The sequence below is a fragment of the Pseudonaja textilis genome, chromosome 2 (assembly GCF_049901715.1).
Source record: "Pseudonaja textilis isolate UNSWEBS1 chromosome 2, rPseTex1.2, whole genome shotgun sequence".
Lineage (NCBI taxonomy): Eukaryota > Metazoa > Chordata > Lepidosauria > Squamata > Elapidae > Pseudonaja > Pseudonaja textilis.
Window position 1 is genome coordinate 170571127 of NC_141991.1, and position 27280 is coordinate 170598406.

The window sequence follows — 27280 nt, forward strand, 5'->3', positions numbered from 1 at the left end:
AGTATGTTTACTATAAATGCATTGGATTCCTTTTTAAAGGAAAAGCATGAGACACTACATTAGGTATTTTCTCCTGTGGTGAATTTACTGTCATATAAAGAGATTAAGGATTGCTAAGTGTTTCCTAAATTTAATTATTTACCTACTGTGAAACAGCTTTCTCTGGAATCTTTCAGACCTACAAAACATCTTTATTCATATATATTGTGGCTTGTAAGCATTTATTGAATAAAGTCTAAATATTGCTCTTAATTATAAAAGAAATTTATAGCCAGCCAAAGCTCCAAATATCAGCTAAATGGTCATTGCACAGCAAAATACCCACTTCTAAAACTTAAAAAAAGCAAATACCTTAACCCAAATACATGTAAAAATAAGCAATTCTTCAATAAATAGATTTTTTTTTAATACAAGTGCATTATAAAACAAGAGAGTTGGTATAAGAATTATTGGAGTTTGTTTCAAATACAAAAATCACCATCCGTGAGAGATTTCTTAATTATAAAAATAAAGGTGGTTTATGTAGTTTTTGGTATATGTTGGGCTGATCCAAATAAGGAGATCTACCAGTAGAAGTAGGTTTTACATACATGCTGCTCACTGAATCAGGAATCAACTGTGCATTCGGATGTTGATCCGGATGAAGATACTGCCCATCTGCAGTTCCGTGTTTCCAGTTGGATGTGAATTTGAATATATGCTAGTCATATTCGGGCAAAACCAAATCGAGATTTCAGTCTGGGCAAATAATTCCTAGGGCAGTGTCAGCTGACAGTATTACAGAAGATAGATAATTATGTCAGTACAATCATTCCTGTTTGGTCAGTATTCTGGAGAAATTCTTCCCAAAGTAGAATGTGTTCATTCATTATCCTGGCCTGGTCTCTAAAAAGAAACATTTAAAAAAAATCTCAATAGTTAACACTATTTTCTAAATTAATTGTGTTGGTGACTTCAGATATATATTTCAGCAATCTGATTGGGTAGCAACAGGTAACGTCTATAATTTAAGTTATTTGCTCAGATGTTGGGAAATGTAATTCTATTGTTATTCAACTTCCTTACTAAACTACATTTCCCAGTTTTTTTTCTGGAAAAAACTCTGAGCTTCTGTTTCTGAAGTGCTTAGGATGCAATTTAATGGATCATCCATATACTCCATTCCAAAGAACACAACTGCCTTTCCTTGAGCAAGATGTAAGATTAAAGTTTTCTACGCATTTTACATTTGCAAACCCTGCAGGAGTTGAACAAGTAAAGCAAAGCAAAGCAAATAGGAACAGTGAAATCAATTCCTAACTGCTCTGAGATGTGAACTGTAATGAATACTAATATACAGAGACTTTCTACCAAGATTTTATAACCCCTTTCCACAAATCTAATGGCTATATAGGCACAATATATAGAAAAACAGTAGACTAGCAGAACAGAATTTTATACTCCTAAATATGCATTCTTAAATAAATATGGTTATCAGATGTGACATGCAAATATCCAGTTGAGCCACTAGATGGCAGCAAAAAGATGCAGAAAATGTCCAACTCTTTGCTGTGATCTAGAGGTCTTTTAGATTTTTGCTACCCAAATCTGACAGCTATTCTAGCAAAAGACTTGTCACTCTTAGAAATAAAGCACTTGTGGGGACAAATATTAATAATGTGATTGATTGATTGATTGATAATAATAAATTGCAAACTCTATCTCAATTCCTTCAAATCTCAAAGCTATCAGAACAGTGTGGGGACACAAAGCACAGAATATATTTTTTTTAAAAAATCACAGGGTAAATGATGTACTTAAAGCCCTACTCTTTCTACCCATTCTCAACCACAAATATATCTGTGTTAGCATTATGAGAAAAACTTTGGCTAGTTCTCTCATGTGCAGAATTCTGCTCTCAGAAGCAGAAGGCCTTCGTCTGCATCAACTTCGTATTTTTGAAGACTCTTTATGGCAGGAACAGTGGGTTAAATGCAAGACACAGAGATCTAGTGAAATCTATCTTCCCATCTCTCCTGGAATTTGCAGGAAACCAGGAATCCAAGTCCTTTGTTACCTTCCTAAAATCTAGAACAAGCAATACTTTCCTGAGGACAGAAGCTTTTGTGACATTCTGCTGAAGTTCAGATTTAGCTTCAACAAGCCTATTTAGCTGTCTCTGTTTTGAAATTATTCAGACTTTGTTAAGAGCAATATAACCTGTGAAATAATGTCTGCCAGAGACAAGGATGCCTTATATCTACTGCATTTTATGATTGACAATGGATTCTCTTCAAGACACTTATAACTACCTAGTTTTAAAACTAAGTTATACATCTTCTATAACAACTAAAAGATATACAATATAAGAAATAAAAGAAAAATTGTATCCGGGGGTGTACACTGTAATATCTGTATTTTCCCCTCTTTTTTGTATTTAGATTTATAAGTATGTTTGCATTATTTTTATTCAAAATAAAATAATTAAAAAATAATTAAAAAGAACTAAGTTATACATCTATAGCAGAACCATTAATCAGGTCAGCTTTTCCTTCCCAAATGCAGGTGCAAGACTGTAGTTTGAATAGAATCTCTCCCTAAAGTTGAGAAAATATCCTCCGTAAAGTTGAGAGAAAACTAACAGGTTAGAGGAAATTATTAATTTCCACTATAAGTGTCTAATGTTTAAACGGTTTATATATAGAATTCCCTTTATCACTGCAATTTAACCTGCAGCAGAGAAAGAGATCAGAAACAACAAGCGTGTCACACAATTCTGTCCAAAGAGCCTGCCTCTTACTATTTGAGAACTTCAACATGGAATGATTTTCAGGGTTCCACTGCATAGCAAATGAAAAAAGCTTACCATGAATCTGTGTCATTATGTCTTTTCTTATTACATCTCATAAATTCTGCAGCTTCGCCCCCTTTTTGGAGAAAAGAGGATCCATTCTGTGAGCAGAACATCACCCTGCACAATAAACAGAACCGCTGAAGTAGCTATAAACGTATCTTCTAAAAAGCCGTATTTCATTATCTCAACTATATCTTAAATCTAAAATAGAATTTCTGACAAGGCATTGTTTAACTGATAGGTTAGTCCAAAACTATAAAAGAACAATATCTACTATATATGTTTTTATAATATTCATTTGCAGTTAGAGGAGTATTTAGTATATATGCCTAGAACTGTGAAGGTGAGACATTACAAATAGGAAATCATTATCAGCAAATCATTCATAGCCTACAAGCAAAAGAAGATGTATAAATACATGCAGAATCAATAACTCAATCTAATCCCATATATTAAATACAAAAAAAAATCCACAAAATGCATAATGTACCACATATCTGAAAAAACTAGGCATGTGCATATTTCAAGGCATTTGCTCTACAGCTTCTCCATCAGTTTTAGTAATTCTGGATCAATTTTACTATTCAAGAAAATTTCCTATCCTCCCATGTAGACCAAAGCAATTACAAGGTTGTTTGCGTTACCATAATATCTCTGTACCATGGAATAATATATCTGTACCATGTGCAAAAAGATACTTCCAACATCACTTTTGTTTGTTTACTATGCACCTAGTACTCTAGAAAACATAGCATTACTTCTAAGACACAGCTGAGGATTGGAAAATTGTCATACTGCGTCACAGAATTGAAAGAGAGAGTGAATTATTATAGTAGCAGCAATAAATTAAAAGTCAGTGTTATTTATAGTGATTCGAAGATGCTATGTGAGTTGAAACTAAAGCATTCTGCTTGTGGAATAGGGGATTTGCCATGTCCTCTTCTTTGTTGTATCTCCTCCTATTTGCATATGTAAGCTGTTAATGGAAAGAGAAGACAATGGAAAACATATTCTCCTGCATGAAGTAAGTGCCTTGGCTAAGGAAAAACACTCCTTGTAATTCTCCAGTTCCAAATCACAAGAAACTCTTCCTATAAAAATATACCAAGAAATGTTCTTTATCATTATATTCATATGGGATTATCTTTCAGAAAACTCTGGATACAACTGAATCCAAGAGAAAAGATAATCAGTAATTTTGGATGGTGACAAAATGATTGACCACAAAAAAGAAAGAAAGTAAACTTACTTTTTCTGGGTTTCTCCGGCCTTGATTCTGAGTACTCGTATGCTAAATTCAGGGGTATCCCACCATCTCAAACTGAAAAAAGACTCTTTTTCCCACTGAAGTTTTACTATAAGCAGTTCTCCAATATCAACTTCGGTATATACCAGGAAGGAACTTGTTTTGTTAGTGGAGATCTCAGGCCTGTTTTAAAAAAGAAACCACATACAAGTTCAGTCAGTGCTTGTCTTCAACTCACCTCAGGAGCCTATTCCTTTATCAGAGAAAGTGAAGAAAAGGTTTTTATTCATAGAATATAACAAAACCTTTTAATTAGAAGCAGCAAAATTGTATCATAAAAATGATATACCCTCCTTGTAAATCCAGGGAATCCTGATGGCCTGTTAATGACCCAGATGCCATTTCCAACACCTTTTGTCTCTTGATTCTTACCTTCTAAATTTCAGATATATCACCCCAGCCTCCCACATCTTATCCTCCATTCCACCACTGTTGTCTCTCCTGGTTTCTCTAACCCTGGTTAGAAGCTACTACATCCTTCCAACTTTCTTCCTCGACCAGGTGAAAAGCCCTCCAAGACTTCTTTTTTCCTCATTACTTCATGTTCTCCTTCCACCTCAAGAAGTTCCTTGCATGAGTTATTTAATTAATTTAAATGTTGTTTTGACCTGACTTTTGAATCTTTTCAATACAGATTCACTCCTTTTCAGAGTAGTAGCCCTTGGCATGCCAGTTAAAAGCTGGAACAACCTGTGACCCAAGAGAAGTTGACCTCCTATTATAAATTTTCCTTTCCTTACTTAGTGTTCTCCTGATATGACACCACTCCAACTCTAGAGACTGCTGGAAATGGAAGAGCTGAACTCTCAATATATTTGGAGGTGACTAAGTTGGGGAAGTTGGTATAATCTTCGCAGAAGCAATGATAAGTTCAAAGAAGTATCTCAAGGAGCATCGGTTTTACTTATTTGTCCAATTTATATAGCTGCCCATTTCACAAAACATATGATTTTGGGCAGCTTACATTTATTTTTGCCAGTTTCAGCCCTCTTCTTTCCAGACCCCTTTCATTCACAAACAAGCACATGCCCATTAGATGCCAAGATAGTAGCTGGAAGGAGAACTATGGATGCAAACTGAGACAATTCAAATTAAAACATGCAACTGGTAATCCCATTCTTTATTACTCCTGCTAGATCCCATACCATATCAAACATGAGTGATAAGTGCCAGTATACTCACAGACTGCTCTTATATACTTTTACTTTCAAAAATTTATTGGGAAGCTAGAATGCACCAATAGACTTTCTTAGAAAAATAGCACATTTTCAACCAGGGAGCGTTTCACCAGATTGTCTTTTAATGACTGATTGGTTTGTAATATGTGATCATTAAACTAATTAGCACGCTTAATATTTTTTCCCAAAGGTACCATTAGCTACTTCTGCTGCTTAGCTTCTTGCCTTTGTATGCAAAAGGTCTAATCCCAGGGTCGTGAGGTGCATATCTGCATAATGGGAAATGCATAATGGGAAACCACCATTTGTACAGCTTTCTATATACAAATGTACATTTCCCAAACAGAGCAACTGGACACAATCAACTTTTCCTTCTTTATGCTTACAGGGTGTGTCAAAAGCCTAAATATTATCTCTTTTGTACACTTCCTTGAAAGGTGGCGAATAGGATAACAGTGACATTCACTCATTTGTCTCATACAGTACTTTTGTATAATATGCCAAAAATTATTTGAGAATTCTTTCTCGAAGACACTGGGAACAATTAAACGGAACAAAATGTACCACATCCTTCAGTGAAAACCCACAATATGCACATGCAGGAACCATTCTCAAACGACTCTGCAAGCAATGTCTGCAGCCAATAGGAAGACGTTTTAAAATGCAACAGTATATTGATAAATGTGTAGGCAGCTGTTTCAGCTGATACTCACATTACAAACGGTATGTTCTCACTTTCCTTCTTGGTGCCATAAAAAGAAATAAGAAATGGTTCGTTTCTCTTGGTAATGTTCCATTTTCCAAAAAAATGTATCTTGACCTGGTAATGAAAGACTGAGAGCAAAATATACAAAATATTATTAATAAATTCTGCTATTTTTGGTTTGGAAGGTGCTATTTTTGGTTTGGAAAGTACTACTTTTGTGCTTAAATATGCAAATTAATTTTATAGACAACGTTTCATAAGCTTTTTTAAAAAAATTGCCCTCCCCCACAAAATCTCAGATAATCTGCAAACAGGAGGGGGTGGTATAAAATGCTGATATTCTCCCTTCTAATTTCCCAAAGTCAGAAGATCAGATAAGATCAGATTATTATTTGGAAATTTTGTACTGCAATACTACGTATGGTTGTATGAGATAAAGGAATTTCCTCCTATTACAACTGATTAATTCTAAGTATAAATTATCTAATTCTGCTATAATGTAAAAAGCATTCAGTTATAAATACGAAGAGATCTTTTATTGTGAGATTTTGAAGTATATGTTTGACCCCCTCCAAAAAAACATTTATTATATGAAAATAATTTAAACGTTGCTACTTTAATTAATAGCACTGCAAATAACAGCATCAAATAACATCTTCCTATCTCAGTCCTTGGGAAGGACTTGGGTAGATAAAAATTTAGTCTAAACAGCTGGCTGATTGCTCAACAACCATAATACATACATTCTTGGGTCCTTGATTAGGACTTCAATTAAGTTTCTCAGTCTTAGATAGTGAATCTAACTGTAGATTACTCACACATAACAACAACCACCTAATATCAACAATGGATGGTCACATCAAGCTTTAGGAGTTGATATTGACTACTTTGGGAGATCCTGCCTCAGAATATCTGTATTCGCTTACAAAAAATCAGGTCACTGGATTGATATTGGTACTTACCATGCACCTGAGAAAACATTATCACACTTGATATCAACTGCTTAATTTTCAATTTCAATAGTAGGATTAATTAAAACAAGTGCTTAATTTGAATCTAATAATCCTATCGTTCTTAAATTTATAATGAACTCAGAATTTAATCAAGCAGAATGTTATTTCAATAAGGTCTGTGCAACACTTGAATTTGTTCTGAAATTAGTTTGTTTTCACATGTTATATTCCAGCACTCATGACTAAAAATAAGAGGTTTGCAACAGATCACTAATACCTTTATAAGGTGCGTGTGCACGGGTCTTTAGATACATTTTGCTGTTCTTCTTGCTTCCCACTCTTTTGACTTCATACCCTAAATTGTTGCAACGATTCTTTCGGCAGCTCAAGCAAAGCCCTCTTTCAAATGTTTCCTTTGAATTGCATCGGTACGCTATGATTGGCTTTTCTTCATACAAGAGGGAATCAATGAAGAGGAGGATGGAGCGTTCATGAGAGCATTTCACCAGCTGATCAGATTCTTAGGGGGAGAAAAATGACACAAGCTGTACTGTAATAGAGATGCATTACTATTGTTCAACAATTACAATAAGCAAATCTGCACCAGACATTCTCCAGTGTAACAAATTTGGTGAGAATTCTCTCACCCTCTGAAAAATGTTTCAGCTGTGAAGATAATGTTCATTTTTAGGCACACTGAATGCCATTGCTTTTCGTCACTGCTTCTTCAGTACTATTTCACCCTATTCCCCCTTTCCTGCATTAAATCTTATCAATAGTGTCCTCCACTTAGGAATTATACAATACTGGTGATAATAACCATAATGATCTATAATGATCTCATTGTGTTTGCTAGATAAGGAAGATATTAAGGACAGTCTAGACCAGGGGTGGGAACTGTGACCTTTTTACAATCTATGGACTTCAACTCCCAGAATCCCTAAGCCATTCTGTGAGTTGACGTTCACAGATCGTAAAAGAGCCATAGTTACCCATTCCTGGTCTAGACTGAATATTTGAGCATAACAATGGGCATCTATAACTGACTACACATAGACAAGCATAACCAATAATATAATTTTGCCTTTTACATGCTAAACGTAGTTGGACTGGCTATCACTCAATCAAAGTATCACATGCATGCAATGAAAACTGAGCAGAACACTAACACATAACGCATCTTGAGTATCTCTGGAGCACTCTTTTACTTTTTATCTTCTGTAACTTGAGAAGGGAAGTTAGTCAAGACACAGATCAACACAGGTAGTCCTCAAATTATGATTAGTCCCTTAGCGACTGTTATAACCGTTATAACAGACACCCCACCCCCAAAAAAATGTCCCTTCAACCTCCCCGCTTTTGAGTGCTCAGCAACCAGCCAACATTTATGGCTGTTTGCAGCATCTCATAGTCACATAAATGCAATTTATGACATTTTCTGCTGGAAACTGGTGTTTAGTTCCTGTTTCTGGCAAAAAAATAATAATCATCTATTGTGGACAAGGGGTTACTTTAATGATGGATTCCTTTAACAACCATGGCAAAAAAATGTCATAAAATTGGTCATATGATGATTCACTAATAATCAGCATGATTTATGACTGTAATTCCAAGCCCCTGCTTAATTTGGAGCCAGTGTGAGCAAAACTCTGAGCCATATGAGGAACAAAAATAGAGACAAACACCCTCCTTAGTAGATGTTTCTATAATGAATCTAAGAAAGAGGAACTATTCCGAACAGAACTAACATTAATCATGAGTAGCAGCAGCCATGAAATCTTCATGTCAATGTCTTTGGCATTGGGGGAAATCAGATTTGAAAACTTACCTTGAAAGCCTTTCTCGGCAATCATACGCAGGGCTTGAGCTAAATTGCAACCTGGCTGGAAGCTACCTCCATTGGGATAGATATCAATGTGGCCCACCGGCTGCTGTATGCCAATGCTGCGATCTGGGGAGCCTCTGATGTAAGTATGCAAGACATCCACAAAGACAGCATCGTCTGGAGAAAGGCGCCTAGATGCCTCGGCATATTCGAAGAGAGGCCCAGCAGGATCTAAACCTTAATGTGAAGACAAGAGTTTAAAATAGGAGTCACATTATTGGTCTTTTGGCCTTTGGATGCCACTGGTTGCCTCATGATAAAATTTGCAGACTTGGTCCACATTTTTGTTCATTATCGCTGCAAAATTTCCTATCAATATTGTTTTGGGTTTTACAACACTATCTGGCAAATGAGAAATTTACTTATATTTTGCCTTTATTCTTTTTATGAATAACTTGAGTCAATAAATATGCCTAGTGGTCCTTTCTCCTCCTATTTTCCCCATAACAACCATGAGAGGTAAGTTGGGCCAAAAACATGTGACTGGTCTAAATTCACCCAGCTGGCTTTCATGTTTAAGGCAGGACTAGAACAGGGGTCTCCAACCTTGCCAACTTTAAGACGTGTGGACTTCAACTCCCAGAATTCTGGCTGAGGAACTCTGGGAGTTGAAGTCCACACGTCTTAAAGTTGGCAAGGTTGGGGACCCCTGGACTAGAACTCCCGATCACCTAGTTTCTAGTCTGGTGCTTTAACCATTACACCAAACTGCTGTCCTGAAAAAAAAAGTAAGGAAGGAAGCAGGCTGTAGTTCTAGAATAAACAACAAGAATTCAGCTATAATTGGACTGTGCCCAAAAATAGCATGCAACCCTAGAATAATCAGTCAAAGTGAAACTTAAGATACTCTATTAAAAAAAACATTCATAAAAATCAAGCTAATCCTTGGCTTACAACCATTTATTTAGTGACCACCAACAGCACTGGGGAAAAAGTGACTTATGACCATTTTTCATGCCTGTAACTGCCAGTCACGTGATCAAAATTCTGACTTTTGGCACCTGGTGGGTATGTATAGTGGTTGCAGTGTCCTGGGGTCACATGATCATCTTTTGTGACAAACAAAGTCAATGGGGAAATTACCTTACCTTATTTTAGATTACCTTAACAACTATGTTACTAAACTAACAACCGCAATGATTCACTTAACAACTGTGACAAGAAAAGTTGTAAAATGGGACAAAATTCACTTAACTGTCTTGCTTAGCAATGAAAATTTTGGGCTTAATTGTGGTTATAAGTCAATGGCCACCTGTAGTGGTTATTTATTTATTTAGCTGTACCATACACAAAGTAAGATAAATGCTTTAACGTTTCAATGTTATTTCAAAAAATTCAAATGCAAAGAAGTTAAAAGAAAAAAGTATGAAAAACTTCTCACTGATACAGAACAAAACCATTAAAGGTTTGTGCAAATGTTACATAAATGCTCTAAATATTTCTGAAATGTCAAGTACCTCTTCTAAAAAAAATTCAATTTCCAGCATTTATAAATGAATCGCACAATTGTCTACAGAGGCAATTAATTCCAAAGTTATAATTAAGGCCTCAAATAAGTACCCATTTAAATAGAAAGCTTAAGATTGCCATCCAAATAGCTTATTTTACAGGTCATGTGTTGCTTTTATAATGGTGGAAATCCTCAGTTCATAAATCCCACTGAAGCCAATGACTTCCCAGGGCAAAGACTGCCACTAAGGCACTTACTTTTTTGTTTTGTTTTTTTATTTTTGAGAAAGAGGAGGAGGATGGTTTTTAACACACAATGGCTCTTTACAATCTCGAGGGGAAAGCAATGGTATGTATGCTGGAAAACACAGTTTTCATTAGCTCCTCATTTTACAATAGCTGCTATCAACATATGCCAGAATTCTACGTTAAAGTATTTAGTGCTTTGAAAGACTCATTCTACTTCCTCTTCTAATTATTATTCTGATAGCAATAATGATTTGCTTACCTGTAATTCTATTAATCTTTTTATTAGTCAGACTTCCAGCAATGCCAGCAACATGGGCACCAAGGCTGTACCCCAGCAAATGGACTTTGTCAAGAGAATAACCAAACTGCTCCTGAGAATAATCATTTTTTAAAAGATTAAGCTTCAAATGCAAACTTTAACTTGCTTCTTAGTCAAAAAATAAAGTATCAGCTTCACTTCAAGGACAAAAATATTATAGTAACAGAAGGAAATCTGCATTGTTTTATATAAGATGCAAATACATAAAAATCTACAAAACTTGAGAGCAGCAAAAGAAAAGTGGATTTTTTAAAAAAGGATTGTGTGCTGAAAGCATTCAGAAAGACTTCTAAAGCCAGAGATACTTTTTCTAAATTATTGATAACTCAGATTTCTCCATCAACACAATGCCCAAAGCAGCACATTTTATTTTATTTTTTAAAAAGTTTAGGTATACATAGAACATTTAAAAGCAATATCACAACAAAAATAAATAGAACACCAGCCAGAAAAGAAAATATAATCCAGCAGTGTTCAACATCCTGTGCAAGGGCTTTATTATAAGAAGAGCATTTATTGACAAAGGTATTAAAGGAAGATAAGCATTTCTGATGAAATTATTATTATTATTATTATTATTATTATTATTATTATTATTATTATTATTATTATTATTTTAGAATGGATTTGAATATGGAGATACAATGAGAAAAAATTTCTTAGAGATACTGCAAGCTAGCATATGTGTATATTTATTCTCATATGGGGTCTGTCTTGAGGGGAAGCAAACTCAGCTTACAGCCTGTTATCTGCAAAATGTAAAATACCAGAACTAGCTTATCCTCATGCTTACTCTCCCTTGAAAGAGGTACTCAATTTGTGACTATGTCCCACCTGCCTAGATGAGGAAAGGAAGAAAGAAGGCCACCTGCAAATATTTTAAGTGGACTTTCCAAGGCCTCCAATCCTTTATGAGCACTCTTCAACAGTCATAAAAAAAAAATAGTGTCTGCTTTCCAAGAATCAGCACTGCCTTACTGTTGCTAAAAACAGAATGTCAGATGTTGATCTAAACAGAGTCATAGTACTCCACTCCAGATCATTTGAAGTTATTAGTTTATCAAATTTATATGGCTGCTTGTTTTTAAGAACTGATTGTGGGCATAGCTTGTTGCATCCAAAATTTACTGAGAACAACCTCAAGCATTCAGAAGGCAATGTGAAGGGACTATATTATAATGACAGATGTAAGGTGATTGCAAAGGAATTTACGGAGTTAAGCAGCAGTGTGTTAAGAATACTTGCAGGGATAGTTGGGATAGTTTCCAACATTATAGCCATACATAGCTTGTAAAAGAAACAGTAGTTTTAACAATCAATATAACAAGCTGTTTGATATATTGCTATATGCCTTCTTTTACAGGCTTTGAACAGTCCTAATGCAATGTGAATAACAGCAATACATTCATCACTACCCACCAGAGGGCACATTTAGCACATCAGGAATAGAAAATACTCTAGGTGAAAGAAGTCCCTGAAGTATATAAGCAAACATTCAAATATCTTGATCCCTTAATTACAAAACTGATACTACATCATTTGCATTTAATAAAGGTAAATCCTTGACTTACAACAGATTTTTTTAGTTACTGTTCAAAGTTTTTCCAAGGCACTGAAAAAAAGTGAATTATGACCATTTTTCACACTTGCAGCATCCCCATGATCATGCAATCAAATTTCAGATGCTTAGCATGTGATCACCTTTGGTAACCTTCTGATAAGCAAAGTCAATGGGGAAGCCAAATTTACTTAAAACTATGTTACTAACATAACAACTGCAGTTATTCACTTAACAACTGTGGCAAGAAAGGTTGTAAAATGGGACAAAACTTACTTAAATGTCTCCCTTAACAAGAAATGTTGGGTTCAATTGTGGTCATAAGTCAAGGATTATCTCTACTTTCCAATCATCATACAGATTCTCACTCTCATAAGAAATAGTGAAAATATTGCTAAGATAACTTTTCAGGCAAGAGCTGGAATGTACATGTTTGGATGTTTCCACATATTAAAAATAAGAATTAACAGTGAATAACAATATGATAGAGTTATCTATCCTACATGTTAGCAAATATTACATAAGTCAATACCTAACAGACATATTTTTTTCCAATGACAAAGCATCCCAACATGTAATTCTCACCAAGGGGTACAGCGTAACAATAGCTTCATCACGAGAACCCACAAATTCTGCTTTGAAAACCTTCACAAATTGGAGATGTAGTGACAGTAAAAATAACTGCTCTGTTGTGAGTTATTACAGGTCCTGCCACAAAACCCCTTTTCTCCATCACTCCACAGAAATGAAAAACGAAATAAATTGTTTTCACTCCAAGGCCTTATTGCATGCAGTATACATTTGCTGGCCACATGATGGGAGTGCCAAAAAGTCATCAAGCCACTTTTCCCCTTAAAAGCGCAATAGCAAGAAGTGTGATGAAGCAGAAAATGGACCACCTATAAGCTCTATTTAACTTTAACTTTAAAAAAATTGATAACTATGGTTTATAATACAGTTCAGCCAGAAATAAATATAGCTAACACATTGTGGAATCAAAACCCTGAGGCCATTTTTTTTAAGCGGGCAAAAATCCCTCATTTGGAAATGCCCTTAGCTTGTATTCTAGGTATTCAACACCTTTAACTCTCAAGACATTGTGCTGTACAGAACTTGCAAACAGATGCTTACCTCCATCCAATCAAAGAATGCAGCAATATCTTTTCCCACATCCTTTGTAAAGTATGCAGCCGTTGTATAATGCAAACTAGCTCGAGCTAACCAGTTAACCACAATGACGTTAGAATCAGGCTCCCTGTTATACAGTGCTCTCACCAGTTTAGGAACCCAGCTCTCAAACATGCCAATCACCTAGAATACAATAAACTCAATGTCAGTGTATAATATTAACCTCAAAAGATAGATATTAAGTATACTTACAGAGAGAAAAAGTATAATTGTCAAATATTTTTTCAAAGTAAGTAACAATAAACAAGTTCATAGATTAGCTTAGGAGTGCACCGATAGTAGCCTTGTCCAATCTGGTGCTTTACAGTTGTAGCAGACTAAAACTTCCATACATATTTCCATGTTAAGAATTTATGGGGATTGTTCAAAACATGTGGAAAACACCCAGCTGGGAAAGGTTGCCTAGGCATATTATATTTTAATAATAAAAGATTAATCCTTTAATAAATAGGAAATTCACTGCCACAAGTTGCACAAAGGCCAGTATCATTATATATTTATTGTAAAATGGGGAATTAGTGAATTATGCCTCCCTTTCCAAGTAACCCCCATGCTGTTGTGGCTATTTGAAGGTCATTAGAAAAACATCTGTGCAAAAACAAGAAACATCTTGTGGGGTTTTTTGTTGAGGATTTCTAGCAGTTTTCGGGAAATACAGGAGAGGGGGAAATAAAGATGATTTTTAGAAAGAACTGAGGATTTGCACTGAATCTATTTAAGCTGAGCAAAGCACAAGTGTTAGTTTTCTTTTATCTCGTGCAGACCTTGGTGATGAAAAAGTAAGTTGTATGGCTGCTGACTGTATGAGATGACCAGGCTGAGTGGGTCAAGTGCATCATTAGTTTTGAGCCCCTTTATGTCCACCAGAGACCTAAGTCCACTTTTCCTTGAATTCCATTGACTCTTAACTACCACCAAATTGCACTGACCATTAGTAGTTCAGATACTTGTGGTGAACTAGTATGGATTAAACCTGTACTCATCTGAACAGCCTTGGTTCCTGGTTTCTTGTATCTGACACTTATTTAATAATAATTATTACAATTATTAAATTTCTATCTTGCCTTTTAAATATATAATTCAAAAGTTATAAACATAGCTAATACCCCCATCTCCTATTTCTCCCGTAACAAGCCATATTACCGTAACAAAAAACCCTGATGGGATAATGCTTAAGTCTCTTGTACCTAACCTTTGGACAACATAAACTTTAAGAAATGCAAATGTGTGTGTTATGTTAGCAGGTGGGAAAAAAAGATTAATGAACAACATGGGTGTAAATGAGTTCCCAGTTTCTTTACCATTCTTACTGCAAAAGACTTTCTAATACACTAATATGCTAGTCTCGAGAAAATGTTCCCAAGCTGCAAGGGAGAGGCTGTAGTGCAACAGCAGTGTTTTTGCTTTGCCTGGGTTTAATCTCTGGCTTTTCCAGGTAAGCCTAGAAAAGATCCAGCTTCCATTTCCCTATGTCAAGTCTGCCCTTTGGAATTTAGGCAAACTCTAGGTGGCCTTGGCCATTTAGTTCTTCCCAGACAGGAAAAGCTACAAACAGTTCCCTATGAAGGATTCATGTCTTGCTTAAGCCACAAGGTCTTTGAAGCTCCAATGGGTTTCATTGCTCCCCGAGCAATGGCTTCTAGTTGTCTTCATGAATAGAATTGCCTGAATCACCTTTACAGCTATATTCCATGTAGCATGACAGCTTATTAGATTTCAGCACTACTGAAAAAAAGAATGCTAGAGCAGATGGCCTCATGCAGCAAAAACACTTGCGGATTTTTGTAAGAGTTATGATCCAATTGTGGTGTTTAAGATTGGAGTTGCTTTTAAAAAAAACCACATATTATAATTTCCAAACATGATCTGGGACGAGAAGTATAACAAGAGTCCGCCCTAAAATAGGACTTATAACAAGAATTTGAACTTCTGCCATCTGGGGTCCTAGAGTCATATGAAGGCATTTTGGGTGCTCAGCAACAAACCGACATTTACAGCGAGTTGTAACTTATGGTCATGTGATCACAATTGATGATATATTTTTTTTTCTGGAAAAGGCACTTACTTTCAGCTTCTGGAAAAACTTCCCATAGTGAACTTTGGGTCAGAGGGATTGCTTAATGATTGCTACCAAAATAATTATCAAATTGAATCTGCTCATATGGGGAGCCACTTTATGACCATCATGACTTATGACCAAAATAGTAGGCTCAATTGCAGTCATTAGTCCAGGATTACCTATAGAGCTTAAAAGGCTACCCATCCCAACCAGAAATGAGCTGACTATAAGTAAAAATGTATGGCAATTAATTTATGGGATTTTTAAAATCCCTATTTGGGTCTCTGTTCATATCAGACTGACTAAGTCTTCAGTGAATAGCTATGCAAATGTTTGGCTCCTCTTACCGTCCATCCATGTATAATCACAAAGGTTTTACTGGTGTGATTGAAGCTGCAATCTGCTACACTTGTTTCCTGCCCAGGAACTAGGTGACAAAGGTCTTCTTCAGGCTTTTCAGGTATCCTTAAAGAAAATTTACTCTCAATACTGCTGAAGTCTTTTTCGTTTTCTATAACGTTTCCTGAAGTTAAAAGAGAGAGGGAATTTTTAAATGGTTTGAAAGAAAGGAACTGCCGGCAAATAACATGAAAAGTCTAAGATTCTGTTATAGAAATCAATAAAATAAGTAAGAAGCTAACTGACTCAGCACTAATCATGATTTATAAGCATCCACAGTAGCATCAAACAGGGCCAGGAGAACTATTTATCCAGGTACCGTTTTGATACAGATTTCTGCAGTGGCAGCTAAAAAGACAAACAGGCCACCCATTTTATTGATTCTTTGTTTCCATACAATGAAGCAAAGCAAGAATATTATTTTCATTTGATAAGAGAGCAGGAAAAGTCACAATATTTATATATCATCTTATTGTATTTCAGTAAGTTCAGTCTACCTGCAGAAATTCACACATCTCATTATATTGCTTATGTTCAGTTTATAAACACTTCCAGTTTACACATAAAGTATTCCTTCTGTTAGATGGGCATTTACTAGTACATTTATTTTCACCATAAATTTTATACAGACCATAATTTTTAGTCGTCATCATTAGCCTCCATTTAACCCTTTAATAAAAGTTGAGGCAAAAAAAATGTTATAATTCCAGAATAAATATTAACATAACATATTGAAGAAGTGGTACAAAATGGTTTTAACAAATTCAATCATTTTAAGCCAATTTTGAAAGATTTTAATAAAATCTTATGGGTTTGCAATACCCCATTATTAATTGTTCGTGTGAATATATTTTATATAACAAATATATTTCCTATTGAGTGCATTTTGATTATGGTATGGATGATGAATGTCATCAGAAACAAAGCAAATTTGCTTGGAAGATTATGTAATTATTAAACTCATTCTACATTTCAGTCAAAAAATGGTCTATAAGTTGTTCTGGCACCCTTTTAAGATATGCTTTAAAAACCTGTATTTACATTTGACATGGCTTCCACAGATAGTCTTTGACTTACAACAATTTGTTCAGTGACCGTTCAAAGTTACAATGGCACTGAAAAATGTGACTTATGACTGTTTTTCACAGTTACTACCTTTGTAGCATCATGATCATGTGATCAAAATTCAGATGCTTGGCAACTGGCCCCTATTTATGACCATGCTGTGTCCCAGGTCATGTGATCCCCTTTTGTGACCTTCTCATAAGCAAAGTCAATGGGGAAGCCAGGTTCACTTAACATCCAGTTTACTAACTTATCAACTGCAGTGACTCACTTAACAACTATGGCAAGAAAGTTTATAAAATGGGGCAAAACTCACAAATGTCTCAGTTAACAACAGAAATTTTGGGCTCCATTGTGGTCGTAAGTCAAGGACTACTTGTATATCATTCCAGCAACAACAACATAATTAGGCACCAGCAACATGCAACATTTGGGTAAATTAATCTACAAATTGTCCTCTTAAAAAGTAGCAGGATACGGGGAAAACCCAATACTTTGGAAAATATTATTCATTAAAAACTATTGTTTGTTTTGATGAAAGACAGATTTATGGTCTCTCTCTCTGTCATTTGTATGTATGTATGTATGTATAAAATAATTTTTTTTTTAACATGAAGTTAGCAATTGGGCACAAGCAACCATGACAAAGAACCAGCTTTGCTTGAAGTAGTTATATTTTGCATAGGGCAACCATAGACGAGAACACAGTGGCTCTCGTGTTATGACTTATTCAAAAACTAGTGAAATGACTGCTTTCCTATTAAACTGCATGTAGCAGGAAGAAGTTGATTTATGCATTTCTGAGATTGTTGAAAGCCAAAGGTTTACTGTATCTCTCATGAGGTCTCTGTTCAATAAAGGTAAGTATCCTGTGACAAAACTGAAATTTTTGCTTCAGCCTATCCCATATTGATGAAAAGCTGTCCAGAGAAGTATAATGAATCAAGGGTCCTTGGTGTTCTCAAAGCTTGTTGTTTTCTTGCAGTAGTTTCTTGCAGACATTTCATTACCCAAACTAGGTAACTCCATTAGTGGAGCAATAATGATGTTACCTAGTTTGGGTAATGAAACATCTGCAAGAAAACAATCAAGCTCAGAGAGCACCAGAGCACCCCTCACATCAATCTGAGCTACAAATATTATTTTATTAGTACAATAAATCAGCCCAATTTTGCCCTTTCCTTTATGTATCACACCCTAAGTTCTATTTTCTAATATACTAAAGAGTCCCATAAGTTGATTTTTGAATCCATCCATTTGCAGCCATCAAGTAGATATGTCACGTACAACAAACTATTGTTCACCAGGCTGCCCACACCGAATACCTTACAAAAGTGTTGGATTACAATTTCTAGGCTATTTGATAATGATAGGTCATTACACTCCTGGAAAGCACTATGTTGGGAAATTCTGTGCAAAATATTGCTCTTTTACCAAGGTTAGAAAGCATTTTAACATAACCCTCATGGCAACAATCTGAATTGTTTTCTGAACAGGCAAACCACAAACTCATCCCTTAGTTAGGTAACACACGTCCTACTTGGTTTACCTCCATCTCTCAAATATTGATTCATCTTTTTGTAACACAAATGTCAACAAGCCTGCACTGCTGATTACTCAATTTTGCATTTGATGTATAATTTCCATGGCGATATTACAACACTCCTGAAATGCATTTGTGAACTTCAAAAAGAGCAAAAACAAAATTAAAATAAGGAAATACTATATTTGCATACAAGAATAGCAGTACTACTCTCAATTTGTTTTGAGGTTTTGCTTAATAAGAAAAAGACGAATTGCTTCTAAAAGGTTCTGGGGATAAGATATGCATACTCTAATTTTAAATATCTTTTTACTGCACATTCATTAGAATTCCTAATACTGAGCCAGTATTAAAGCAGGCTGACGTGTCAACTTTTCTCATGTATTAGCAAGTGTTGAAGGGTATTCATTTAATATGCAAGCAAAGCAATCCAGACATCAGAACATATGCAACTTTATCACAGCAATAGGTCTGGCAGACTTGCAAATTACAGATCGTGTCTGCTGAAGAATTCCATCTGATGGGACCAGGAGATAAGCCTTCTCTGCCATGGCACCCTGAAACCTCATTCCCTGAAATGAGGTTAGTCCCAGATCTACTGGCCTTCTGGAAATCTCTTTAATACATGATTTTTCCAGTAGGCTTCTAGTAGGATCCCATGGAAATAGGGAGAGTGAAGGATTGTTATATATGACTACAGCTGAAACCAGAATTTCCATTGCTAAGGAAGGCGATTGCTAAGTGCATTTACACTCAATTATATCAAAAAAATTTTTTTTGCCATGGTTAAGCAAATCACTACAGTTTGTGTAGCCATTAAATGAATCTGGCATATCCCACTTGCTGGTCAGAAGCCAGTTGGAAAGATTGCAAATGATGATCACATAACCCCAGGATGCAGGAGGCATCATAAATAAATGCTGGTGGCCAATCTCCTGAACTTTGATCACATGACCATAGGAATGCTACAATGGTTGTAAAGCATGAAGACCAATGATGAGTCATTTCTTTCTGTAACTTTAAATGAACGGTTGCAAGCTCAAGGACTATGTAGGATTTGTTCATTCTATCATGGTCGACTTTTTAACTTTGTTTCATTGCATGCTTACACAGTTATGTTTGTGAGATGGGGCTCTATATAAATTTGATAGTTAAAATAGACTGTGGAAGGGGAATTAAGAAGCAACATTTGTTTCTTCTTCTTGCAAATAAAATTTTAGACTTGTTTAATTATCTTGCTTTTTTTCCCAGTTGAGAACACAGTGGAAGGCAGGGAGAAATTCTCCATACGGTACCTTCTCTAACATGTCATATGTCAATCCTATTATTTAGACATTCTTGAATGAAATAAAACAACCAATCTCATCTTTCTGCTCAACTGACAGATTGTTCTACAGAAGGATGAAAATCCAATGCCAGTCTGAGCTTTGAAATTTCTGACTCAGTGGACTGTAGGTCTAAATTTTAGCTTTAACATTTTAGACATTTCAACAGTGGCATTTGGAAAATTGAATTTTGCTTCACCAAACTAAAAATCTATACATTCAGTGGGAGGTAAGTAAAGTTATGTTTACAGGACAATGGTTTTCAAACTTTGGAATCTATCTTCCCTTACATTATAAGAGCCAAGGTGGCACAGTGGTTAGAGTGCAGTACTGCAGGATACCTGTGCTGCCTGCCGGCTGCCTGCAATTTGGCAGTTCAATTCCCGCCAGCCTCAAGGTTGTCAGCCTTCCATCCTTCTGAGGTGGGTAAATTGAGGGCCCAGGTTGTTGGGGGCAATATGCTGACTCTGTAAACCGCTTAGAGAAGGCTGTAAAGCACTGTGAAGCGGTATATAAGTGCTATTGCTATTTTCCTGAGATTGTCTTTCCTGGATTAAAAGACAGCCATACTTGTCAATGGCTTTCTGGTTGCAGTACATTAAAGCAATCATCTGCTTCTTATACGTGCAAATATACTGGAAAGGATATTGAAAATTACTGATGCAATGCACTGGTTCATTCATCCCGAAGAGCTACAACAAATCATTGCAACATTTAAGCTTTCACATCGATTCCCTCAGAGGTCCTAATTATAAGGGCACTGAATCTGATCAGATGGCTACACCTGGTTGATCTTGTGTAGAACTGGAAACAAAGCAGGATTGGGTGGACCTTGCAGACAACCAGAGTTGTAGACCAGATTGAATTCAAAAGCACATATAGGAAAAAAGACCGCGACAAATCACTTCCACACTGTTGTCAAAAAGAAATACATGGATACATCCATGAAGTTGTCAGAGGCTGATTTGAAAATTGTATACAGGCAGTCCTCAACTTATGGGTAGTTTATTTTGTGACCATTCAAAGTTACAGCAGCACTGAAAAAAGTGACATGACCATTTTTCACACTTACGATGGTTGCAGCATCCCCATGGTCACATGATGGTTCCAGTGTCCTGGGGTCATGTTATCTCCTTTTGCAAACTTCTGATAAGCGAAGTCAATGGGGAAGCCAGATTCACTTAACAACCGTCTTACTAACTTAACAACTACAGTGATTCACATAACCTTTTGCAAGAAAGGCCATAAAATGGAGCAAAACTCACTTAACTGTCTCACTTAGCAACAGAAATTTTGGGTTCAATTGGATTTCTAAATCAAGGACTACCTTTATCTGATAGAATGTCACATAGATGGTCAAGACTTACTTTCTGTTGTCCTAGTTTACTGAACATGTGATATTTAAATCCCAAGATCTATGAATCCAAGTATAAATCTTTTTTTAAAAAGCAGTTCCCCAATAACAATAACAACCAGAAAGATGGGAGTGTCATCCTTCATTGGTTGCATGTAAATAGAGGTTAAATACTCATCTGCTCTTGGGATGCTTTTATTTGGATTCCTTCACTGAACAAGAAATTAAATGCAATAGTCTACACACACCTTGGGATTTTAAAAATTCTCAGTTGCAAGCACCTAATCATTTATATGGCCATCAAAAGATCTTAGACTGCTCCATCCATTCCTTTCCAACATCACCCTGATCATTCTACTCCCACAATCCACAATTGCCTACATTTTAAATCCTAATTGAAGTATACCGTTCCAAAATATTTAACTGGGTCCCAAAGCAAATCTTGTGGTTGGAACACATCTCTAATTCCTATCCTCATAGTCATTCTCCTTTGGAGAATGTGAACAACTACTAAACATCAAGTACACGTGACATAAAGCCTGTTATTTCTATTTGAAGGCTTTGTTTTTATCATAGGCCAACACTAGAGAGCTTTTGGGAGGAAGAAAGCTAATAGTTTTTTTCCCAACATGCTGCCAGCAAAAATCCACCCCCCACCTGGCCAAAAGTGTCAGATGAGAACAGAAACTTCTACCAAAATCAAGATTCACAGAAATAATTGGAACTATGATGTCCTTGTCTTAACTAGGAACTCCCCAGATCCAGATCTTCAGTTTTTTGCAGCTTTCATCAATAGCCATATTGAATAGGGAATTCAGGGAGAGCATCCAAATTGGAGGAGATATCTATGTGCTTTTCAAGAACAGACTTACTGAAATCGGTGAGAAGTTAGACACAACCAAGATAGGTACCTTGAAATTAAAGAACTAAGCATGGATGAATATAACCATATAAAAGAGTCTCTGCATTCACCCTTCAAATTAAATAACCATACCCAGAAAATTTACTAGACTTCCTGCATATGTGGTAGCTTATATAAACTATACTTTTAAATGTTGCATTGCTAGATATTCAAAACCTTTCACACCCAGAAAACCATTCACCGTAAATGTCCTTTTTTTTTTTTTTACTGAAATCAAAGTTAGCTTTCCTGTTAGTTTAATGAAACTGACATGACAGGCTGGAAATGCTAAGCCACTTGACTTGGATTAACACAAGCCCTGTCACTTATGGGATAATCTACAAACTGTAATTAAAACACACCTGGCTTAGATTATCTGCAAACTAAGTCTGAATGTATGCATACTTTATAAAAATAGAAAAGTTATTGCAGCTTTCAAGATGCAATCCTTACATATATCGTACAAGGAAAACTAACTATCAAATCCCAAGTCACGGAGGAAGAAAAATGTTGGTAGAGGAGTTTAGACTTTCCTACATGCACTTCTCTGGAGTAAAATCAATATTATGTTAAGAAATGACATCAAGTTCAGGTCTGCTTTTGATCTGGCAAGACTAGTATGACCGATCCAGCAAGAAAATGGAAATTGGCTATACAAGACGTTTTCTTTCTTTCTTCTAATATCTAGATACATTACCTGTTTCCAGAACCCAATGAAGATGACAAAAGCCCAGGTATTTTGCCGGTGTAACTACCAGTTCCGTGATTTACATTTTGCTGGTTCTATGTCTGCTGCTCTTCAGAGCTACCAGTTTTACAGAGCCGGACAGAACCGGTAGAATCCCACCCCTGTATATCACACATCACATAAAATACTGTTAACTTTCTGCAGAGTAATCTCATTAATTTGACTTACCCAACTTGTTAAACCGAATTTATATAACTCGCAAAATACCAGATCTTGGTGAATCCAATTCTCCAATTAAAAGTGTATAATGCTGCTAACCCTTAGCTCCATTAATTAGGAACAAAGTCCACCAAATGAAGTATGGTGTTGAACCAGTCCTAAAACTAATCCTTGAGGAATGGTGCTTAACTTATTTGCAGTTGATATATTTGCAAAAGGGATTATGAAAACCTTTGCATATTTTCTATGCTTAACTAAAGTACTCTCATCTCTCTTATTCCCAGTTTCTGATGTTTTAATGTATACAATCCCAGCTTAGTATGGAATGTTAGAAGTGATGTATGGATACTTTTCTATCCACTTCAGCCAGCTGGTGAAATAGGCAGGACTTATAAAAAAATAAAAGCAAACACATTGCAGTGATATGAAGCAGCATTCAGCAGATTTGAAAGAATGTTGGTGCATTCAAATTATATGAAATTATATATGAACACATTCAAATTCATATGAATGTGAAACCTTGAACAGGCAAATTCCAAAATCAAGTGGGCACAAGCTTTTCATATTTCAGCTATACATATTGTACATTTGTTATTTAAAACTTCAGTGGCAGAGTAAGCAGATACATAACCTGTTCATGCCTTGATTCTAACTTGATCCCATATAGACAGAAGTCACGGAATTGTATGAATTTAAAGACTTTATAAGGCCATTCATGTCCATCTAGGATAACTGATAATGAAAACAAGAGCAAAGTAAACTAAACACACTACAATACAGTGCCATTCTGTAAGCAAAATGCATCCTGACCGCATAACATGCATAGGGGCATACTACTAATTGCAAATGCTTGGCACCAATTACGTAATGCCTGCAGAAAAGAAGCATCTCCAAGGTCCAACCAGACTATACCAGAGGAGACCGACAACATTACCCACCCACCCACCCCCATTGAATCTGGTGGGAGGTACAGAAACCACCGGAGATAGGCAGTCCTAAAGTGACGCAGACCTACGTCATACAGGCTTTCAGAGGTGACAATAAGCACCTTGGACTGCATCCAGAAGACAACTGGAAGCAAGTGTAGCTTATAAAACTATGATTTTACATGGGTGTACCAGGGTGTCAGAGAACTGCACCTGTCTTCTAGGGAAGGCTTTAACACTGGCAACGGTGGAAGGAAAAAGAAGAGGTTAACCAGCAGCAAGATAGATAGATTCAGTGATAATGGTGATAGTTACACTGTTGGAGGATCTAAAAAAAAAAATGTTAGGGACCTATGATCATGGATGATACATGATCTTGCCTAAATATGGTTCTTATCTCAAATTGAATGCTAATGATTATTCACAAACATATAACCAAGGTTATGATGGTAATTCCAGGTGATAACAGAATAATTTCTTTCTAATAGTACTAGCACCATACAACGGTGATAGATCCATTCCTGATACCATCTCCACACACAAGGGTGTACATACCATATCCTCACTCCACTGATAATAGCCCTCAGCTTCTCTACAACTTCTGAAAAGCCTACTACAACTTAAAAAAATTATTTGGACTTCTACAGAGCAGAAAATGAAAACCTCAATATTTCACAAAACTCTTTCATAAGCAGCTTTTTTCCAGGTACCATTGCAAATGGCTCCCAAATCCTGATAATCTGACAAAATACATCTCTTTGATAGGCTTTTCAAGCTGCCGCATTCAGAGGATATCAGCTGCTCTTAAAAAAATTGCTGAAATGTGCACATTTTGGAGGGAAGGAGTAAGGTTACACAAATTGCCAATAGCACTGCAGAATATGGAGACAGGTAGAAGTGAAGAAGCAATATTAGTCCAGTCAGCACAAGAGATTACACTGGCATTGCAAGGTAAAGTTAAACACTGCAATGAATCTGCAACATAGGGGATCAGGTAACAAGCCAAAGTGCCAGTAAAACGTATGTAGATTCTTATTTGTGAGTTGTACTAGTGCTTCAGCATTCAATTTCTGTCTAATGAGAACAAGTCATGTATATCTCACTGTTATATACTTTTTTATATAAATTTGTTTTGCAGTTATGTTTTATGCTTTATTAAATGGGTATTACTTTTCCCACTACAGTTTTAGCCAAAGGGCAACTGTTTTATCCTATTTTAGGAACGTGTATAGTCTGCTACTCTATACACTACTTCACCTTAACCTTGAACTAGGTTAATACATCTGTACCTCCTCCCCAGTATATTTCTATTCTGCTAAAACTAATCAATTTTACTAGCAAGAGAGGGAGAAAGGAGACAATCTTGAAACTGTAACTTTAAAAAAGGAGGGGAGAACCACAAAATTCTTTCAAAAGGGCAAATAAGGAGAAAGGACTGGATAGTATTAACATAGCATGCATCCAAACAAAAATTGTTTTGGCTGCTAAACAGGAACAACTAGAAAACCTTTTGATTAAATCTTTTTGTTTTTCTTACAACCCCCTGCAGAATATTTGCTTGGGGAAACTGCAACTTTGAGACAACTATGACCTGGATGACTTGAGAATCCCCAGACTTTTTTTTTTTCCTCTTGCCAAAAAGTTATATGAATTTTCACACGACCATTGCGGGAACACGTAGGGCAAACAGTTCTAGTAAATAAATGAAGTCCCGCTTCCTAACGTCCTGTTTTTATTGTTTTGCTCCCGCCAGGAAAGTCCCACTCGTGGGGGAAACCGCTTCTCGCGGCTCTCGTCCTTCCCGCCGCCTTGCCTCAGAGGCAGATTTTTTCTTGAAAAGCCTCCTTCCGTGCCAGGCGCTTTCATCCTCCAGGCCGCCACGCGCCCCAGCCCAGCCTTTTCTGGTCCTGGGGGAACCGGAGCGCTCTCGGCCGGCTCTGGTTTCGCCGGCCCCCTCCCCTCCCTTCCCCCGCCTCGTAGCAGCCCCCTGAACCAGGGTGACCTTGGCCCACGTTCCAGGCATTCCTGCGCCGGCTGGCTCCTCAGCGGAGGAGTTACTAGCGGTCACCAAGCATGAGCCGAGCTTCTCTTTCGGCGGGCCCCTTCCCCGCCCTCCTCCACGCCAGCGAGCGCACTGGCTGAGCCGCTTCTGGCCTCTCCTGACGCCGCGGGAGGTTAAACACGCGAGGAGGCTGGGAAGTAACCGGCGGAAGGAAGCGCCCGTTGCCTTCGAAGGACACGCCGCGGGCTACACAGAGGTTACGCCTCACCTTCCCTGCGCTACTCAAAACTAAACGCGCGCCAAAACGGCTCCGCCCGCGCCAAGCGGTCCGAGCACCTCTCGGCAGGGCTTTCCCACTTTCCTAACTGTTAGGAAAGCCGTCCCCTTTGCCGAAGCGGTCGCCGGGCTTGGGCTTTCGCGAGCCGCGAGTGTCCTCACGGGCAACGAACAAGGCCCGTAATATATTTGTTAAAGCAACGGAACGAACGTATTTCAAGACGCTCGGGGACGACGACGCAAGACGCGTAATCGTGGCTCCAAGTTGCTCCGCAGGTCGCAGGCAGTCCAAAGACATTTCCCTTGCAAGCCCCGGGAGACCGCCACGTTTGGGGGGACGCTGACGAAAAACACGCCCCTCTCGCCCGCCCTCTGAACGTTGGGCCGTCCTCCTCCTCCCCTCTTCTGGTGGTCCCACTCGGCCACGCCACGCCCCCTCCCCCGAAGAGAATAACCTGATACAACCCACCTGAACCTGTTTTGCGCACCTGCCCTCCGTCTCTTTCCCCTGATACCAAGTCAACACTCTCCGTAGGGCAGACCGCTCGCTGCTGCTGCAAGAGCAGCAGCAGCAGCAGCAGCAGCAGCAGCAGCCCAAGGCAAAGAGGCAGCCAGGTCGCCCTTCAAGTCCCTGCCACCCAGGCTGACACTACCCCTGGCTGGTAGTAGGTTTCATTCAGGGGACGTGCGACAAGCTCTGCCCTTCTTCCTTTTTACGCAGTCCCGGGCGCAACCTCATGTTAGCCGCCTCCTTCCCGGAACGAATGTCCCGAAACAAACCCTCTCTGCAAAGTCCGCAAGCTTTGCAAATCTTGGTCGGGACCCCGGCTTGTCAGGCTCCCTCCCAATTCCCCGCCCCGTTACCCATCCCTGCCCATTGAACCCTCCGTTTGTCGTAC

General features: G+C 37.4%; 1 protein-coding gene across 5 annotated transcripts in view; it reads right to left on the bottom strand.

Annotated features, from left to right (window-relative positions):
- Positions 1 to 389: 389 nt before the first annotated feature.
- The window catches only part of LPL (lipoprotein lipase), a 28141-nt gene continuing 1250 nt past the window's right edge, over positions 390 to 27280 (bottom strand). For 2 of the 5 annotated variants that reach the window (XM_087926447.1, XM_026718563.2), the window contains exons 2-10: positions 16031 to 16206; positions 13568 to 13747; positions 10819 to 10930; positions 8805 to 9038; positions 7254 to 7496; positions 6031 to 6151; positions 4083 to 4262; positions 2846 to 2950; positions 390 to 885 (exon numbers count right to left, since the gene is read on the bottom strand). In XM_087926447.1, coding sequence (XP_087782573.1) covers position 885; positions 2846 to 2950; positions 4083 to 4262; positions 6031 to 6151; positions 7254 to 7496; positions 8805 to 9038; positions 10819 to 10930; positions 13568 to 13738 — 1167 coding nt within the window. In that variant the 5' untranslated portion in view covers positions 13739 to 13747; positions 16031 to 16206 and the 3' untranslated portion in view covers positions 390 to 884. Of the gene's footprint in view, positions 886 to 2845; positions 2951 to 4082; positions 4263 to 6030; positions 6152 to 7253; positions 7497 to 8804; positions 9039 to 10818; positions 10931 to 13567; positions 13748 to 16030; positions 16207 to 23808; positions 23910 to 26105; positions 26356 to 26592; positions 26687 to 26850; positions 27065 to 27280 lie in introns of those variants that run through there. The other 3 variants (XM_087926448.1, XM_087926450.1, XM_087926449.1) reach the window with 3 other exon arrangements.